General features: G+C 38.1%; 2 protein-coding genes across 3 annotated transcripts; one reads left to right on the top strand and one right to left on the bottom strand.

The window, feature by feature from the left end:
• Positions 1 to 207: 207 nt before the first annotated feature.
• CCDC115 (coiled-coil domain containing 115) lies at positions 208 to 9,488 on the bottom strand. 2 transcript variants are annotated; one of them, XM_039320390.1, is made up of 6 exons: positions 9,342 to 9,488; positions 7,477 to 7,605; positions 7,100 to 7,203; positions 5,517 to 5,623; positions 3,499 to 3,660; positions 208 to 566 (listed from the first exon to the last, which is right to left on the bottom strand). In XM_039320390.1, exons 2-6 carry the CDS (start codon positions 7,603 to 7,605, stop codon positions 442 to 444), a joined length of 627 nt encoding a protein of 208 aa, XP_039176324.1. In that variant the 5' UTR covers positions 9,342 to 9,488; the 3' UTR covers positions 208 to 441. The 2 variants fall into 2 exon arrangements, with proteins under 2 accessions (XP_039176324.1, XP_039176323.1); XM_039320389.1 differs by lacking the exon at positions 9,342 to 9,488 and adding an exon at positions 8,218 to 8,374.
• Positions 9,489 to 9,540: 52 nt separating this feature from the next.
• Positions 9,541 to 18,599, top strand: IMP4 (IMP U3 small nucleolar ribonucleoprotein 4). The gene is made up of 9 exons (XM_039320388.1): positions 9,541 to 9,705; positions 10,280 to 10,388; positions 11,415 to 11,498; positions 11,620 to 11,729; positions 12,177 to 12,309; positions 13,059 to 13,213; positions 14,015 to 14,109; positions 15,299 to 15,372; positions 17,876 to 18,599. The coding sequence occupies exons 1-9, from the start codon at positions 9,703 to 9,705 to the stop codon at positions 17,986 to 17,988; spliced, it is 876 nt and encodes a 291-aa protein (XP_039176322.1). The 5' UTR covers positions 9,541 to 9,702; the 3' UTR covers positions 17,989 to 18,599.
• Positions 18,600 to 18,964: the final 365 nt, after the last annotated feature.

Genomic DNA, 18,964 nt, shown 5'->3' with positions numbered 1-18,964 from the left:
TTTAAAAACCCATCACAAATTAATCATAATCAAAACCTGTAACTCTGTTTTTGGTTTGATAGAAAAGCTTTGTTTATGATGAAAGCATATAAGATATACGAAAATAAGCTACAAATCAAAGACATTTGTTTCAGTACTTAAGAGACATATTGCCTCAGACAAATAAGAAAAAAAGGTAAGATGAAGAATATACTGTATACATTAAGCTAGATTTTTCATCTATGCTTTATTTTAAAATATATACATCCATTTTTAGCTTTGTGCAAACAAATCTTTCTAAACTGCACCTATAACTTACAAAGCCATTAATAATTATAATTATCTTTTACATAGAGATTTAAAAACAGTTTAGAACAATCATGGAGATTTCCAAAACTATTCCAGTAAATATAAGCTATACTTTATAGCTTATATTGTATCAGCAGAGATGATCATTATTGATCAAGGAGAATACTGCTCTTTTCCAGCTACCAGTTTTCGTTTTTTTCCCAGTAGTGACTGGTAATAACTTCGAGTGGCCTCAATTTCACTTTGTATTGAGGCAATTTCTGCAGCAAGGTGGATCCCTGAAACAGGACAAGATGCAAAAGGGGTTATCAATAGGCAAGTCTAAATAGTATTTATAAAAAGAGAAGATCCATTCTACTCTGTCCCTAAATTGGATTGCTTCCAGATATGATAGAATGCCCAACTTCCATGTTGCCAAGCTCTAACTGGGAATCCCAAGAGCCGGAATCTTCATTTATCCATGTGGCATTTTGGTTGGAAAAACTGTTTTATGAATGGTGAAGATCTCTAAAAAGTTCATCTGACTTTAGGTCAGTCACTCTCTCTCTCAGCCCAACCCACCACACAGGGTTGTTGTGAGGAAAATCAGAAGAAGGAGGAGCATTAGTTATGCTCACTGCTTTGAGTTGTTTATAAAAATAATAGACAGGATATAAATTAAATAAATAATAAATATATAAATTACAGATCTGGAGCAATGCCCTTATTGCATGTAGGAAGTGCCACAATATACAATAGTAGGTCTTTTTCTCTTTCCCTTTTTCTTCTTTTTTTTAACTTTTTTCTTTTTATTATAATGATCTCCTTTTGAAGGATTTTTTGATTTTATGGAGTTAATCTCTCTTTTTCTTTTGCTTAACTTTTTTTCCCCCCTTTTTTGGGGGGTAATTTTTAAGGAGGAGTAAAGATTTTTTTAAGATGGCTCCAAAGCGTTCAGTAATTCCTACAGCTCCTAAGGTGGTTTCTTCTTCGGTGTTATCATCAGCGCAACAACCTAAATCAATAGCTTCACCCTCTTCTTTGGCACAGTCAATAATGGTGAAGGATTTGCAAGACATGATGGGAAATGTTATATCTCAAATTAGGGGAGAAATGAAAGAGATTTTAGAGGAAAATAATAAGATTTTGAGGCAAGAGATAGTTTTGGCTTTAAAAGGAGTTGCCTCTGTTCTTGAAAAGCTGAACTTTTGCGTAGAAGAGGAAGAAAAAAAAGTGGAATTGATGGAGGGAAAATTTGAAAGCATGGAAAAAGAGATGGAAAATTTTCAAGATGAGATTCTTATGCTTCAATATAGACAAATGGAATATGCTTTAAGAATTAGAGGCTTGAGAGAGTCTGTGCAAGGAGATCTGAGAGAGATGGTTGCAAATGACTTTGCTGTGATTTTGAATAGAGAAAAAGAGGAAATACTTAGTGAAATTGAAAAAACATTTAGAGTTAACTCTGTGGTGGCAGAGCAAAAGAATTTGCCAAGAGATGTGGTAATTTATTTTGGGAAAAGATCCCTGCGCAATGAAATTATACAAGCTTTTTATAAGAAGAGGTTTCAAATTGCTTCACAAGATGTTATAATTTTAAAGGAGATCCCATCTAAAATTTTAAGAAGAAGAAAGGAGTTTGCTTTTTTAGCAGATGAACTTAAAAAGAGGCGAATCTTGTTCAGATGGGATGTTCCGACTGGAATGGTGGTGAGTTACCTGGGGATACGTTATAGACTTAATACTGTTTCTAAAGCAAAAGACTTTTACACTTTGGTCCTGGGGGTATGTTCATCGCCATCTATTACGTTTAAAGCTTTGGAAGAGAAGAAGGTAGAATTGCAGTCCGAAGAGCCTATACTTATGAAAATTGGGAAATCTCAGTTCGAGGGGCCTCAACAAGTTGAGATGAAGGAGCAGAGGACAACCTGTGCAACATATAAACGTAAAGAAAAGGAGCAACAGAAGAAGGAAATTAAGGAAGTCTCACAAGTATTGGTTCCTGAGTCTGCGGGAGAAGCAAGATTTATAAACTTTTTGGAGCAACCTTTAAGGGCAGATTTCAAAGCACTTCTTTCGAGGTTTATGGATAAGAGAGACTGATAAGGAATGTGTTTATTGTGGATGGAATTGGTTATTGGTAAAGATTTAAATATGTGTAAGGGAATTTTAATTTTTAAAGTAATGTTTAAATTTGTGTTTTGGAGGGAGTTTATAAAGAATGATGGATAATAATATAAGTATGATATTAAAAAATGTTTAGAGTAATGTGTTTAATGATTGTAATTATAAAAAAAATTGGTTTTTTTATTATTATTATTTTTAAGAGAAGATAACTTGTTTAATTTAATGTATTTAGATTTGCTTAGGATTTATATGTGTTTTAAGTTTTTTTTGATAGGAGAGAAGATTATGGAGATTGAATGAAAATTTTAGCTAAGAAGTTTAAGTTTAGCAATTTAAGGAGTATTCAAAAGAGTATTTAGTCTTAATGGTATAATGAATGTTTATATGTTTATTTTTGTGTCTTAGGATAAAGAAAGAGGGAGAGATTAGATTTTATATTGTATGTATAGATATCTAAGGAGTATTTAAAGGATCATTTTGCTTTAAATATGTATAAGGGAATTTTAATGTTTTAAGTAATGTTTAAATTTGTGTTTTGGAGGGAGTTTATAAAGAATGATGGATAATAATATAAGTATGATATTAGAAAATGTTTAGAGTATATTATAACGTGTTTAATGATTGTAATTATTATTTTTAAGAGAAGATAACTTGTTTAATTTAATGTATTTAGATTTGCTTAGGATTTATATGTGTTTTAAGTTTTTTTGAAAAATTTTAACTAAGCCTGTACTCAGCTCTGGGAAGGTCGGGGGAGGGTATGGGAGGTTTGGGGAGGAGGGGGAGGGTATGGGAGGGTTGGGGGGGAATTGTTTTGTAAAAATTAAAAATTTTCAATAAAAAAAATATATACAATAGTAGGTTTGAGCTGAATACCAGAAATTTAGTCTGATTCCTCAGATGGTAACTACCATAATATGAGGAGAACTTGGCCACAGAACAACTCTCCCAATTGATGATCTGCTGCCCAAGTGGCAACTTTCACATAAAAAAACAACGGCTGCATGATAGTATTTATTTCTTAGTTCTTTAGACAAGGAATCAGAAGGGGACAGAAGCGCAAATAGTGTTCATTGTGATTATCCCAGCTGCCATTTTCCTCACCTTCTCGGAAAGTCTTCTGAGCTTGTCGGAGGCTTTGAGGCACAAGGATGCCAAACCAGTTCAGAGGGTCTTGGTGGCCTAAGGTCTCTGCAGGCTGGGATGCTGTATTCTGGGGTTGGGCCGCATTCTCTGTTTTTCCTGGGCCTTTTCGTCGTCGTAGAACTAGAAGCAATCAAACAGTACCTTCAATCAAAGGAGACTGGCAAGCAGGGAAATGGATGTTGTTGAACTACAATTCCCAGGATGCCTATTGTAGGTTATTTTAGAAAGTGCAATTGAACTGTTCTCATCTCTACCTTTGAAGAGTGATTGAGGCTGATTGCTGGTATTTTCAATAGTTACCTTGCATTTGAATGGTTGTATTGTAGTTCTCATATTATTGGGGACAAAGAATTTCTGATTTGTGTTTCTATTATACAGAGCTTATTTTCCCAAATTGTTACATCTTTGGTTTTTATTATTAATATTGTAACCAATAGTAATTTTAAGAGGCATCTGGCAGGAAAAGATTCCAACACACCTTGGCAAAATGGTTGCAGTTTCTTATCAATTTTGATCAAGTGGATTCGAAAATCTTGTGGGTTTTGTTCCTTTACCTTGTTAATTCTTATTTTTTTTTAATATTTTTTTTTTATTTTCCATTTATTCAACATAATACAATTTACAAAATAAGATGAATTCATAACCATTGGTGCCGTTTGCCCATTCCCCCCAGGCTACGTCCACCCTCTCTAATACTTCCCTACTTCCCTCTTCTTTCTCTCCTCCCCTCCAGCTCTATTCCCCTCCCCTTCTCCACTTACCATCCTACTTCCTCCCTGCACCTTCCTCTCCTCTCATCCCTCCAAACACAGGAACGCAGCATAGGGGAAATGCCCAAGCAGCACCTCTCTCATAAACTACCATATCTATATTATCCTTACCTACCCATTCACCCACCCACCCACCCTCAACCCTCCCCCCCTCACTTCCCAGAGCAGAGTACAGGGTTATTAATAAAAAAAATATACAATAAAAAAAAGAAAAAAAAGAAAAAAGAAAAGGAAAGAAAAAAAAGAAAAAAAATCATACTTAGCTCTTAACTCCCCTTAAAGTACATCATCATAAACAAATCTTCTACAACATTTACTATAAAATTTACTCATAAAATAAATGAAACTTTGTAGTCCCATACTTTTTCTGAATATAATCTATCCATCTTCTCCATACAATAATATATCTTTCTTGTGTATGATCCTTCAAATAAGCAGAATTTTTTGCCATTTCTTTAAAATTAGAAACTTTAAATATCCATTCTTCTAAAGTAGGCAACGAATCTTTCTTCCAATATGAGCCTACTAGTAACCTTGCAGCAGTTAATAAATTCAACATTAAAATAGTTTCTTTGTCATTTAAGTCCACAAAAATACCCAATAAGAATAATTGAGGAGTAAACTTTATCTTCTTTTTAAAGATCTTTTGAATGTTCCACCAAATCATAATCCAAAAAGCCTTTACCTTTTTACAATTCCACCAAACGTGAAAATATGTCGCATCCATATTACCACATCTCCAACATTTGGGTTGTAAATTAGAGTACATACAAGATAATTTTTTAGGATCTAAATGCCATCTATAAAACATTTTATAAAAATTTTCCCTCAAATTTTGAGCTTTTGTAAATTTAACATTTCTAATCCGAATTATCTCCCATAAGTCCAATGGGATCGGTTCCTGGATATTCTGAGCCCATTTAATCATACAGTCTTTAACCAATTCTGTTTCCGAGTCTAATTCTATTATAGCATTATAAATTCTTTTTATATGGGCCTGATTCTGGTCTTTAATCTGAATAACCAAATTTTCATCTTCTAATGTTATACCCTCTTTCTTATCTACAGTCCACCTATCCACTATTTGTAAATATTGAAACCATGATTGTAGAATATTTTCTTGCCTTAATACATCTAAGGATTTTAAATGCCAATCCAAACCTGACCAAATTAATAATTCTTTATAATAATTCTTTATTCCTTTACCTTGTTCACTGGGGCCAATCTCTTCCACAAAAGCTGGCCTTTCAACCTTCCCTTTGAAAGAATCTTCTGCAATCACCTGAAACTGAGTCTGCCCATCTTCTGCCTTGCTAAATGGAACCAATAGAGAGTCATATGCAAGATTGAGCATTTAGGAATGGGCAATAGTGATAATCATTATTTGGGGCTCTGTGAGACAGAGATCATTTCAGTTTTCTCTCTCTCTTCCTCCATGGGTGTACATTACATTTGCCCCTATCAATGTTATTCCATAACAAAACTGTGATGTTGATCAGGTTATGAGGGAACTATTGGGTCAAGATTTTCCAAAGAATTTTCCACACCGAATGGAGATTTGAATCTAGCTTTCTCCAGTCCTCATCCCAAAAGCAAAGAAATAAAGCAATCTTTCAGTACTGATTTTATCACAAAGCCATCCAAATGATCCATAGCAAAACTTCTCTCACTTGCCTAAAAGCTTAAGAGAACACAAAGCTCTCATAATTAAAGTATGATTGCATATAGCCAAGTGATACAGTCCCTACTTACAAAGGGAGTTGGATTAACCATTTGTGGAATTATTAGGGTGATCTGATGCTTTGGAACAGCTATTATGGGATGGAGCAATCTTCCCTCATCTGATGCATCTAGCTATTTAATTCCTACCATTCCCCTGCTGAATAGTAATGAAAATATTTTAAATAATCGTTTAAATATTTGCAGGGAGGTTCCAATAAAAAGAACACAAAATAGATGCCATCTGGTTTTAGAAAAATTAAAAAGGCAAGAGCAAAAGACCCTAGTTATTTTTTTTCTCCTTTCATTATACTGGTTAGCTACTTATATTAGCCCCTGGATTAAGAACATTTGATTTACAGACATCTTGCACTTCTGAATGGGCTGGCTATTATTAAAAATGGTGGATGGCATTCTCCTTCCTTGAGATGATGAACCACTGAAGCCGTACAATGTTTTCATAAACCGTTGCAGCCTTGTGAATTTTTAATATTGGATAGTGAGATTGCCAACATATAAATTTAATAATAAATAATATAGAGCCTGTTTTCAGCAGTTCATGAAAACATTGCGTGGTTTCAGTGGTTCATAGGCTTGAGGAAGGAAAACTCTGTTCAGCATTTGTACTAATAGCAGTCTGTTCATAAGTCCAAGTTCTGACTTAGATAGAAATTGGAGATAAAGACAGACAGATGATTGGAACTCATTCTTAACTTGAGGACTGCCTGTATACCCATTTTAACACCAATATCCATTTAATGAGTGGGTCAGTCAACAGGGAGAAGAAAGTAATGAAATTGGAAATCTTCAGAAATTAATAAAAAAGCTATAGATCATTCTAATACTATTGTTCTCTCAATGACAAGATCACACATCAGATTAAACATGGTTGACTGAGTTTATACAACACATTAAGCCATAAACCATAATTCATTAAACACAATGATTGTGTCTGTACAACTAAAAGCAAGGCAACCAGATTTTGGTTTAGCACACGTATCATTGCACTGCCTTTATTCCCTATCATAGAATTTCCCTCCTTGCCAAAATCCAGCAATTTTCCTGCTCACCTAGTTTCTATCCGAATAAGTGGAGTCATCTGGTGTCCATATTGCAGAGTAGATACAGATTTGTTACCCATGGCATAGCGAGATTTGGAGAGTGAGAACCAACCCTGGAGAGGCAAAATCAAAAACACATTACAGCAGTGATCAGATAACTCTCAATGTGAATAGTAACAACTGCCAGAATTCTTAGTCATCATGAAAAGAGAATGAATGATTCTGGATTTTCTGCCATTGGGAAGACAAAGGCAATCTTTATGACACAGTTCCCAAAAAGGAATCAACAGCTCTGCCCAACTGCAGCAACAATTTGGGAAAGGGAAAATGACCCCATCATTTGGCAGCCTGTCTTTGGCCTTTACCCATGTGTGCCATGTTCTCACCTGCTCAACCATGCTATTGAAAGCTTCTCTTTTGGTCTGGAGCATTTCCAGAGCATCAAAAAGGTGAAGGATAATACGGTCCAATTCCTCGCATATTTCAATTTGTCCAACATCTCCTGCGGGAGCCATCTAAATGGAAAATTATGCAATTGATCCTACTTGACCTTGTGTTATACAAGTTTCAAGAGTTTCTGCTATAATAAACATCTATGTTGATGTAAATTATTACTTTATATATTTAACTTCCACATGGTCTTTCCATTAAATAGTGTTCAAAACCTCTTAAAAGGAAAAAATACAAATAAGATCACAAGTTAAGCAATTAAAGCCATTTGCAATTGTATGAGATACATACAACTGGTGGAAGTAGATTCCCTGCCTTTGTCCCAACAACATTTTTTTTCAAAATGTTGTAAAGAAGATGGACAAACCCACTGAATGGGATATGCTCCTGTGGTATTTGAGGATTTTAAAGAGTTCTGACCGATCCATGAGCTTATTCTGCTTCGCTTCACCCGTCATTTCAAGGGGCAGATACTACACGAGGGTTTTGCACCCGTCATTTCAAGGGGCAGATACTACACGAGGGTTTTACTGTGAAGCTAACGAGGGATCTGTGTTGATTTATTAGAGAACTGCAGTGTTACTTACGACACCACAACAAAAGAATCCTGAGATGTCAAAAGCCTCTCACTCTTTCTACCTGCATCTGTGATCGGCTAATCGAAAGAAAGAAAATACCTCCTTAAGCAACTATATCAGAGTAACTTCGTAGCTTTTCCTCTACCGAAGACAGCTTGCCTGCCCAACCTCCCCTAAATTCTCTCCGCTTTTCTCAGTTGACTTCCTGTACTGCTGCCTATGAAACATGACTCCACCTTCTCTTCTTCCACAGCCAATAAGCTCAGAAACGTAAATCTTTGGCCAATTGGCTGTAACCGAGGTAAGAGAAGCGACAATACAGCTTCGAATTTTTCCGGTTGTGAAGCTTTTCGTGTCTCTAGAATGGCGATTGTCAATCGCAGTAATTGTGTGGGCTTCAACTCCAGAGTTCTCCAACCAGCTCGCTTAAGTCCACATAAGTTGAAATTGCTGAGGTGGAGAAACATTGTTCTAGGGCAGGGGTAGGCAACCTTGGCTCTTTTATGACTCGTGGACTTCAACTCCCAGAATTCCATGCTGGTTCAAGAATTCTAGGAGTTGAAGTCCATAAGTCATAAAAGAGCCAAGGTTGCCTATCCCTGTTCTAGACTAAGGCTTAAACAGAAACCATGTCTATTAAGGGAGGTGTTGTTTTTTGTGCAGGCTTATATGTACGCTGTGCCCTCTGATATTTCGGGCAAGGGTGGTGATGGGCTCTCTTTTGAATCGATAAAACTGACCAAAAGAGATTCCCTCCCTCCCCATAGGCCGGGAAATATATGGGTATCGGATCTGGGCTGAACAAATCCAGTGGATCAAAATATTTGCTTTGTGCTGTCTCGCAGTGGTAAGAATGCTGGCAACTCAGTTCCGGTTTCTCTCCGAGAAGCCCCCAAGAGCATTTTCATTTCTCCTTCAGATTAGAATCTATGGGGGCAGAAGAGTGGAAAAATATACGAAATATGAAATAGGATCCGCTAGCTAAATCTTTCTCCCGTATTTATGCTTTTTCGCCTACTCTTGAAAGGGAATCGATCTGGAGAGCGAAAGAAAGAAAGAAAGAAAGAAAGAAAGAAAGAAAGAAAGAAAGAAAGAAAGAAAGAAAGAAAGAAAGAAAGAAAGAAAGAAAGAAAGAAAGAAAGAAAGAAAGAAAGACGAGGGGGAAAAGCCTAGACCCCACTATTTCAATATTCCATTAGAAAAGAAAATCTCAACAACATTACCCGGTATTCAACAGCCTATGAAGCTATAAAGGCACTATGAAGGCCATAAAGCACTATGAAGCCGTATATAAGTCTAAGCGTTAGTGCTATTGCACTTCGGAAGCATCATTAGAATTTGCATCCCATCGTCTGCGCGCGTATTTTAGTGACGTCACCGTGGGTGCGTCGGGCAGGTCTTCTCATTACGTCACCTTCCCTTGTTCTGCCATGTTTGGAGTGGGCCTAAGAAGGCTTCATTTTGGGTTTTCATTCTCATCTGTTATAGGCCGTTTCTCCTGACCAATGAGAACCGACATCAAGGGCGGAAGTGATTGAAAGTGAATCGTAACGTGGTCGAGTTTGGATTGTTCTAGGGGAAATCATGGTAAGAATTTATTTTTGTGCGTCGAGCAATATTTTCTTTTTGGAAAAATGAACAGTAATTGGTTTTGTTTTCTGGTTAAGAGAGGGGAGACAGAATTTCAGTTTAGACTTTGTCCAACGATTCTAATCAATGAAGCCTCGGGACAGTAGACATTCTAGAATCTGACTAATTCGGAGCAAAGAGTATAGATTTTGTATACGCTGTTTAGACGTTACCTGTATTTTAATCAGGCTTCTCGGCCTATTTCTTTTTTAATACATTGAATTACAGTAGTTGGCAATGTTGGTTAGATTTGTTTTTCAATTGTCCCATAATTCTTCAAATGTCTATTTAGCAATCCAACTAAATTTGATGGGATTTATTTCCAAGGAAGCAGTTGTAGGATTACAACCCTAATCTGTTTTAATTGTAGCCTGTCTAAATGCATGTAACTCAAAAGTTAAAATTTCAGGATTTTTAACAAATGTTTCAGGACAGATCCATTTTCTCCCATCACTAAGTATTTTTAAGTCAGAAGGGAAATGGAAAAAAAAAGGTATTAATGAATGTAATTGATGCTTTTGTACTTTTTTAGTTGCGTCGGGAAGCTCGTCAGAGGCGGGAGTATCTTTACCGCAAAGCTCAAGAAGAAAAACTCCGGACTCTCCAAGAAAAGAAAGAAAAAATTAAAAAAGCTCTGGATGGTACATGTTAATGACTTGGAATTGCAATATATAGCAGCAGGATTGTATTTTGTGGGAATGTGAAGTTTGAGGGCCAGTTGGCCTTTAAGTAAGCCCTATTAAACTTAATAGATCCTATATCTAAGAAAGCATGTATAGTTTGCCATATAATTGAACCAATGTGCCTTTTTATTCACTTATTACAATTTTTTCCAATGTTTCCTTCCATTTACTCGAGATTTCTCCTCAAAAGATATCTTCACAAATAATCTTGAGAAGTAGATTAAGTGCACAATTATCCATGAATTAATAGCTTTATGGAGATTTGAAACTAAGTGTCTTTAGTGCTTGTCTGATATTCTAATCAAACAAGGGCTTGGTTTTGAAATATGCTGATTTATTAAGCCATCCAATCTCACATAATTGTTGAAAAGTAATTTTTGAGAAAGCCAATATAGTGTAATGATTGTACTAGGATAAGGAAGACCCAGGTTAAAGACCCGCTTCAGCCCTGGAGTTGACATTTCACCAGGCAGTTTCCCTTTACCAACTTCAAAAGATGTCGATTCTGGGCATAAAATTGGAGGAGAAATAAGACGTACAATTTGTTTTCTGGAAAAAACAATATAATTCTAATACATAAATAAAATAGGTGGGAATAGCTGTTCTTGTAAACTTTTCAAAAGTCTGTTGAAAGAGCTAGGCCTTGCAGTTCTTACAGTATTCACCTAAAACAAATAATGATGGGCATGCTAGCTGGTGAGTGGAGGAATCCTCTCATCCTAGCTTTTCTTCCTCGTAAGGATGGAATTAATCTTATACTTGTCTTATTTTTTCTTTTCCCTATTTGTTTTTTTAATGTTTAGTCTGCTTGAATTATTGTATTTTATATATTCTTTTATACTATACAATCACGGCTGTATTTGTTTTGTGATTTTTACTTTAAATGGTAAACCCTTTAGAATTGTTGGGAATTGGGTGAATCAATAACACAATAATATGGATTTTTACAATTTTTTAAAAGTCATCTGTATTTTTCCCTTCCAGAGAACTGCCTGATTCCCACAGAACTTCGTAAAGAAGCCCTGGTCCTCCAGAAAGCACTTGAGTTTGATGATGGAGGGGCAGAAGGTGAGTGGGTCATTGGAGCCAAACCTCTAAGATACCGTCCCTAACCTGCAGCCCTCTAAATAATTTCTGGGGAACATGTCTATCTCTAGGAAGGTTTGTAATTATAACATTGGCCTGGCAGGAGTCACGAGTCATGTGGATGATGAATATCGCTGGGCTGGAGTGGAGGATCCCCGTATTATGGTTACCACCTCCCGAGACCCCAGCTCCCGCCTCAAGATGTTTGCCAAAGTAAGTAAATAGCAAATGCTTTGTCCTGCTTTAGATGGAGGCACAAGTTTAGAAAGCAGGTTGATGGGGCAGGCTTGGCTGAGTGGTTTAGTAAAAGTCTTACTTTGCTCATCGGAGGACCTGCAGTCTTTCTGGGAATATTTCATACCAAATCTGGCTACCGGCCTGTAAGAAGGGAAACTGATTGAACAGCTTTACTTTGAGCCGGACCTCAACTCAGTTCAGCTCAGTCCTGGGCAGTTAGGAGATCAAAGCAAATGGTTTAACAGAGACTCTGTGCCAGGGGATCACCTAAGATCTCAGCTCAAGCTTTCCAGATTAAAAAAAAAATCCTTTCAGTAGAGTGAATCTAACCTGTGTTATCATTAGGTACGGTGATATTGGTTGCTTCTGCTGATTGTAAATGGCTCCTTATAATTTCATGTGTTGTTCCCGTGTTCTGTTTAGGAAGTGAAACTAGTTTTCCCTGGGGCCCAGCGAATGAACCGGGGCAGGCATGAAGTGGGTGCTTTGGTCCGTGCCTGCAAAGCCAATGGGGTCACCGACCTGCTGGTGGTGCATGAGCACAGAGGGGTGCCAGGTAAGTGTTTTGCAAGGAGTACAGACTAGATAATTGTGGTTTGCATCCTGTAGCTATGAGAGCATATCTGGCAGAGATTCAATGGTCATTTTATTTCATTTGTCCTGGACTTGAGGAGGGCAGTTTGATGGAATCATATAGAACAGGGGTCTCAAACTGCCAGCCCATGGGCTGGACGCATCACACGGAAGCTGCGCCCACCCCATTGCCAGCAATGACAAACCTCCCGATACATTGTGCAACGTTACATGACATCGCGAGTTTGACATGTCTGATATAGAAGGTGCAGCTTTGCTCATTTGGAAATGGGCTGAAGTTGCTTGTTTGATGTCAAATCTATCGGCAATGGCTCTATTCTTCAGAAGCAATTTAATGCCTTCCAGATACTTTGTTATAGTCCAACAACCCTTTGCTAGCTTTCCTCAGGTTGATGAGAGCTGAAATCCAGTATGCTGCTTACTTGACTCGGTAGAAGTTAACATTTAGTGGTAAAGTATATAGGCTGTGTACCCACCTACTCCCAGGTTCAGTGGCCAGCATCTCCAGGTAGAGTTGGGAAGACTTGCATCTGAAGCTTTTGATGATGCTGACCTAGGTGGAGTAGCTGGTTATAAGCAGAATTGGTGGATAATGCATGATTCCCACACATCAGGCCGTGTCATATCTTTTTTCAATGGGTTTATTTTCTTCCATAGATAGCAACTGGGCCTAACTAGTTTTCTCCTTGTTCCCACTTCTTCATTACTTAGATGGACTCATAGTCAGCCATCTGCCTTTTGGCCCCACTGCCTACTTCACCCTTTGCAACGTGGTCATGCGCCATGATATCCCAGACATTGGCACTATGTCAGAAGCCAACCCCCACCTCATCTTCCACAATTTCACATCTCGTCTTGGACAGAGGGTAAGAAGAAGTGGTAGATCAGAATGTTGTTTCCTCGGTGTTAGAGAACTGTTTAGATTGAAATTGAAAATCAAAATGGAGAAGGTAGCTCTCCAGGTCTGCAAAAAAAAAAGGGCTGCATCTGAGGGATGGCAGGACAGGAAATCTTTTTTGACTCTGCAGTAAGAACTACTGGCAAAAGTGTGTGCCAAAGTCACTAAATATGATTGCTGTTTTCTTGGTTTACAAAAAATGATTAGAGGACCGGAAGCTAAAACATATAAGGAACGATTGCTGGAATTGGGTATGTCTAGTTCAATGAAGAGAAGGACGAGGGGGGACATGATAGCAGTGTTCCAATATCTCAGGGGCTGCCACAAAGAAGAGGGAGTCAAGCTATTTTCCAAAGCACCTGAAGGCAGAAGCAACGGATGGAAACTAATCAAGGAGAGAAGCATCCTAGAACTAAGGAGAAACTTTCTGACAGTTAGAACAATTAACCAGTGGAACAACCTGCCTCCAGAAGCAGTGAATGCTCCAACACTGGAAGTTTTGAAGAAGAGACTGGACAGCCATTTGTCTGAAATGGTATAGGGTTTCCTGCCTGAGCGGGGGGTTGGACTAGATGACCTTCAAAGTCCCTTCCAACCTTATTATTATTACTATAAAATGTATCATAAAGCAGCTAGGTACAGTAAGGGGAAACTTGACTTTCAGACTACAGGAACATTTGATACTTCATTCACTATTGTTTTCAACTTTCATCATGCATCATCCACTTTCTGCCACCAAGTTTCTGGCATTTTCCCTTCTCCTTCACAGGCCACTAACATTCTCAAGTACTTGTTTCCAGTACCTAAAGAAGAGAGCAAGCGGGTCATTACCTTTGCCAACCAAGACGACTACATCTCCTTCAGGTATGAGTTCCTAGTTTGGATTCTGAGTGAGGCTGAGGAGAAATGGTTGTGAGAGTGGAGCCAAGAAAATGCAAACTTCACTGGTGCTAGATTCACTCCTTGTTGATGCTAGTTGTGAGGTCTTATTCATGGACAGTACTCTAGGGGTTAGTACACACTTCCTCAATATGGTCCCTTATGAATAGTTGGATTATAATTTCTATACTTGTTGTGGATTGTGGTAAATGAAGTCCCAAGACATGTGAAGGGATTCAGGCCAAAGAAGGATGAGAGAACATTTTTCAAACTGCTTTGGAAATAAGATGGATGGGCAGCCATGGAGAGCGTTTTGGGGCTTATTTGTGGATTTGTTTTAGTTCTGCACTTTATTGATTCTTTCAAAATGCAAACAGAGGGAAGCCGTAGCACTTATCTTTAGCTAGCGCTGTCTGCCACCAGTTTCATCTTATTATTTAATGAGAAATAATTGCCACTAACTTCCAAATGCAATAGTTTGTGCAAGTTGCTTCTACAGAGTTTTCAGTCAGTCATCTAGTGGGCAACTTTATTACTTTATGTGTGTACCTGGCCACAATTCGTGTACCCAGTGGCGGGCAGGATAAACATTTGTAAATAAAAAAATAAAACTTTATTCCTGGCTTCTATTCCATTTGTGGTATGCTGCAGTTATGTTCATGCAATGTGTAACACCAAAATATAGTTTATCTGAAGTTTAATGTAGAGTCAACTAAAGTCAATCCACAAGTTGCATTGTTAGCAATGGCCTCAAAGAAGATAGTGCCGTTCACTGTAGAGGGGATGAATTGAATGAAAATATGCATCCTGTAGCTGGCTCTGCCATGGGGAGAATGGAGAGAGGGCCTCAGATGTGGTTCCACTTGAAAAGGTAGACAACTGTCAGTTTGATTTATATTTGGCCATCACATATGAGGAGAGACATTTGCCAATATAGTTTGTGTGTGTGTGGCTTTTGCTGCTTTGCTTGAAATGATGAAGCGTGTGCCTTTGGCCATGTTTTAGCAGCTGGGATTTGGGTTGTACTCGTGCTTAAAGGGGGAAGAAACTCAGGAGGAGGGAGGACCAAAGAGGCTGATAAAAAGTATAACAGAGCCTGATTGCTGGGGAAGAGGACTGCTCTTAATTCTTCCCAGTGCTTCCTCTGTAATTTTTCCAATATTATCTGGGGCAGGCACCATGTTTACAAGAAGACTGACCATCGGAATGTGGAGCTCTCTGAGGTTGGGCCAAGGTTTGAAATGAAACGTAAGTATCACCATCAAACTGTGAACTGTGAAATCGGAAACTTTGTCTCCATCACTGACTTGCCAGGCCAGTTTTAACTGAGTCACTGTTCTCTCAGCCTCTGCCACATTTTTAAATATTTCTCTCCTGCCTCTATTATTTTTACAAATAATTCAAGGTGGTGAACATAATTCAATGTACTTTCCTCCTCCTATTTTCCCCACAACAACTCTGTGAGGTGAGCTGGGCTGAGAGAAAATGACTGCTCAAGGTCACCCAGCTGGCTTTCATGCCTAAGGCGAGACTTGAATTCATGATCTCCTGCTTTCTAGCTTGGTGCCTTAACCGCTAGATCAAACTGGATTTATATGTATATATGTCTATCTCACATGGGGATTGGGAATCCAGTTAAGTGGTTGGGAGAGAGAGATGTCCGAACATGGCAGCTGTTTGGCAAGTAGACTGAATCAATATGTGAAAAATAATTCTGCAATGAACAGGAGGGGCAACTTCAACTTTGTAGCAATGGCACTTAGACTTATACACCACTTCATAGTGGTTTACAGCCCTTTCTAAGGGGTTTACAGAGTCAGCATATTGCCCTCAGCAATCTGGGTCCTCATTTTGCTGACCTCGGAAGGATGGATGGCTGAGTCAAGCTTTTGATACTGTATTTAATACTTGACACAGTAAGTATCAAAAGCATTGAAGAAGAAAAAAGAGGAGGAGGAAGAAGAGGAAATTCTGGAATAATTTTCTATATGTTGGAGCAAGTCCTACTGGGAATTGTAGGTATTGTTCAGCATCCCTTGGATGGGCAAAGCTAATACAGTATATTTATAATGTCACTACATTGCAAGCTTAAATGGAATAGCTTTTTCCAGGTAAAATCTCCAAGTCAGTATTAGAAATACCAAGCTTTAAGTAAACACGTGTAGAAAGGAAATCCATCTTTTTCTCTGGTTTTTTTGTGTTTTTGAAAAATATGGCTGATTCCTCAGTAAAGGAACATCCATCTCAAGTCCTACTAATTGCAACAAATAACAATTAAAACAATAAGACACAGTGTACTGTACACAGATTGCAGTATTTTTTAGAGCACACGGAGTCCTCAGTTATTTTCCCCACAATTGGGGTCAAGGGCTATAATCTGATTTCCCCTGTGGTTGACAACAATGTTTTTCAAAAGGCTCTCAAGTTCTAGCATGAGTCAATCTGCTTATTTCCTTCCTAACAAAAAGAGGCAACATTTCTGACAATTCTTGCTTTATTGTACGACAGATGACATAATGGAACAATTTTCTGCTGTTGTTTACTCACTGCAAGGCTGCTTCTTAGAAGAAAGTAGTTTCCTTGTTCAATGGTTTGGTCAAGTCTTGTAATTCATAGGCTGTGGCCACAATGGCTGGAAGTGATGAGAATTATAGTTTACCATGTTTGATGGAGCACCACATTTGAGGATGCTGTATAAAAAATCTTTTGCTGCCATGCTTCTTGTGCTTTCACACATAACTCAATTATACTACATGGATTTTCACTATGCACTTTAAAAACTGGACCAGTGTGTAGATTTGTCCATGACTCTTGTCCTTCTGAAAAAAAAATCCCTTCTGTGCATTTGCTTCAGGGAGGAGAAAAACTAACACAATTGTTCAGTATTTATGGATCACAAGGTTCTTCAAATAACTGCTGTGTCTGTTGAACACTAGAAAGGATTCAATCATCCTTTTCATAGTTCAGTACGATTCTCTTCCTGTCCCTATTCTGATCTAAAGACATTGTGGTTAGGAGCACGTATAATGATGAAGAAGTTGCTGATTCAAATCTCAGCTGACAAATGAAGAAGCTGGCAGGCTTATTGTAAATCAGAATCTTGGCCTTTGTCCATCTGAATCATTGTGATATTGGGGGAGGGAGGTAACTACCATTCAATAGTGGTTTCTGGTGACTGGGTTCACCTATTGCAGTAACTCTAATGTGGCTTCCTCAACTTTAGAACAATATGTTATGGCCTACTCCATGACTCATCCTTAAACATACTGTTGCCTAATGTAATCTGTGAGACTCAAATGCTGGGGATAGTTATTGTGGTTTCAGGGTTTGCTTTCAGGAATATCTAGCTGACTGTTTGGAGGTTGTTGTCCTAGAAGAAGATCTGATGTGCGCCAGCTAGGCCATTTAACTGTGGCTTAAAGAATAATGGTAGTTTCAGTTCACATATATTGCAATTCCCTAACCTCTGGTTGTGTTACACCGGCTAGGGTCTAAACATACTAAGCCAAAATTTAACAAACCTATTAACGTTTAACTGCATGTGTGAACTCAGCCACAGCATAAAATGCTCTGAGTTTTAAGGATTCTTTCCATTGTTTGGATAGGGTTTCCTTGTCCTCTGTCCTAAAAATTCATTTTCTGCAGACATTCAGAGGCTGCAGTTAAACTGGACTGGAAACAAAATTGTGAGGTTTATTCCCTGAAGCACAGAGCACAACCGCCAGATCAAACCTTTCTTCTCTTATTGCAGTATACATGATCAAACTGGGAACCTTGGAGCAAGAGAATACTGCTGATGTGGAATGGCGCTGGCACCCCTACACCCACACAGCCAAGAAGCGGAAATTCCTCAGTGTTGAATAGCAGTGCCTCAAAACTGCCACTTTCTCATCAAAGAAGCAGACTGTTGGACCTTACCTGAGCTGGATTCTTCAAGATTGCTCCCATAAATATAAATTTTTTCTTTCTGCCTGTTCTAGGAGTGATCATCTCTTTGGCTCACGTCAGAATTTGGTTCTCACCCATTCCAGGACTTCCCCATTCTGACATGGAACTTGTGATGTTTGTCCAGCAGAAAGGGGGCTCTTGCACTTCCCTGTTCTGTGTTCCTGGTTCATTTGTGTATTTAATTTAGCAGAAACATACTGGGTAACATTGGCGCTGGCTGTCCAGTTCTAAAAATGTCTATGGGGAATTGATACTGAAAGCTACATTGGCAGCAAAGAAGACAGTCAAACAGCAGTTGTTAAGACTCACAATGATGGAGGACATGTTCACTGTAATTTACCATAGCATTTTATGACTCTTGTCCTTTTTCAGCCCTCCAATTGGTTTTTATTACTTCATGCCTACAATTTTTCTACAACAACCTCTTTCCTCTTTTGTTGTCTATTGTAGTAATGTTACCTAGACATATAAATAGGACTAATAAAGAGATAGCAAAATGGGATAGGAAACTTTCCTCACCTGCTCTATTATTTTTGCTTTGCCAGATGTGTCTGTTGAATTCACCCCAAATGTCTGGATTGTAATCCACTAAACTAGTCAGCTAACTAATCCACACGCAGCATGATCACTTAACATTACAAGGTTATCAGAGTTACATTGGAAACTCTGTTGAAGAGGAGTATGTGGGAGAATGAATTAGAGATTCCTTTCCAAATAGTGTAGTTATCTCTTCATATGGTCATGCAGAATACGTTTCTTCTGAAGACTGAATTAGCCAAATCCATTCTGATGCAATTATTTGGAAGTGCGTAATTGTATAAGAGATACCCTTTCTTCAACACCAAACTTTTATAACTTATATACAATAATCCTCCCTTAGGTCTGGTTTCTT

Source organism: Crotalus tigris, unplaced genomic scaffold (assembly GCF_016545835.1).
Source record: "Crotalus tigris isolate CLP2741 ecotype Arizona unplaced genomic scaffold, ASM1654583v1 scf7180000023637.1517150, whole genome shotgun sequence".
In the NCBI taxonomy this organism is placed as follows: domain Eukaryota; kingdom Metazoa; phylum Chordata; class Lepidosauria; order Squamata; family Viperidae; genus Crotalus; species Crotalus tigris.
This window is presented reverse-complemented; position numbering and strand designations above follow the sequence as displayed.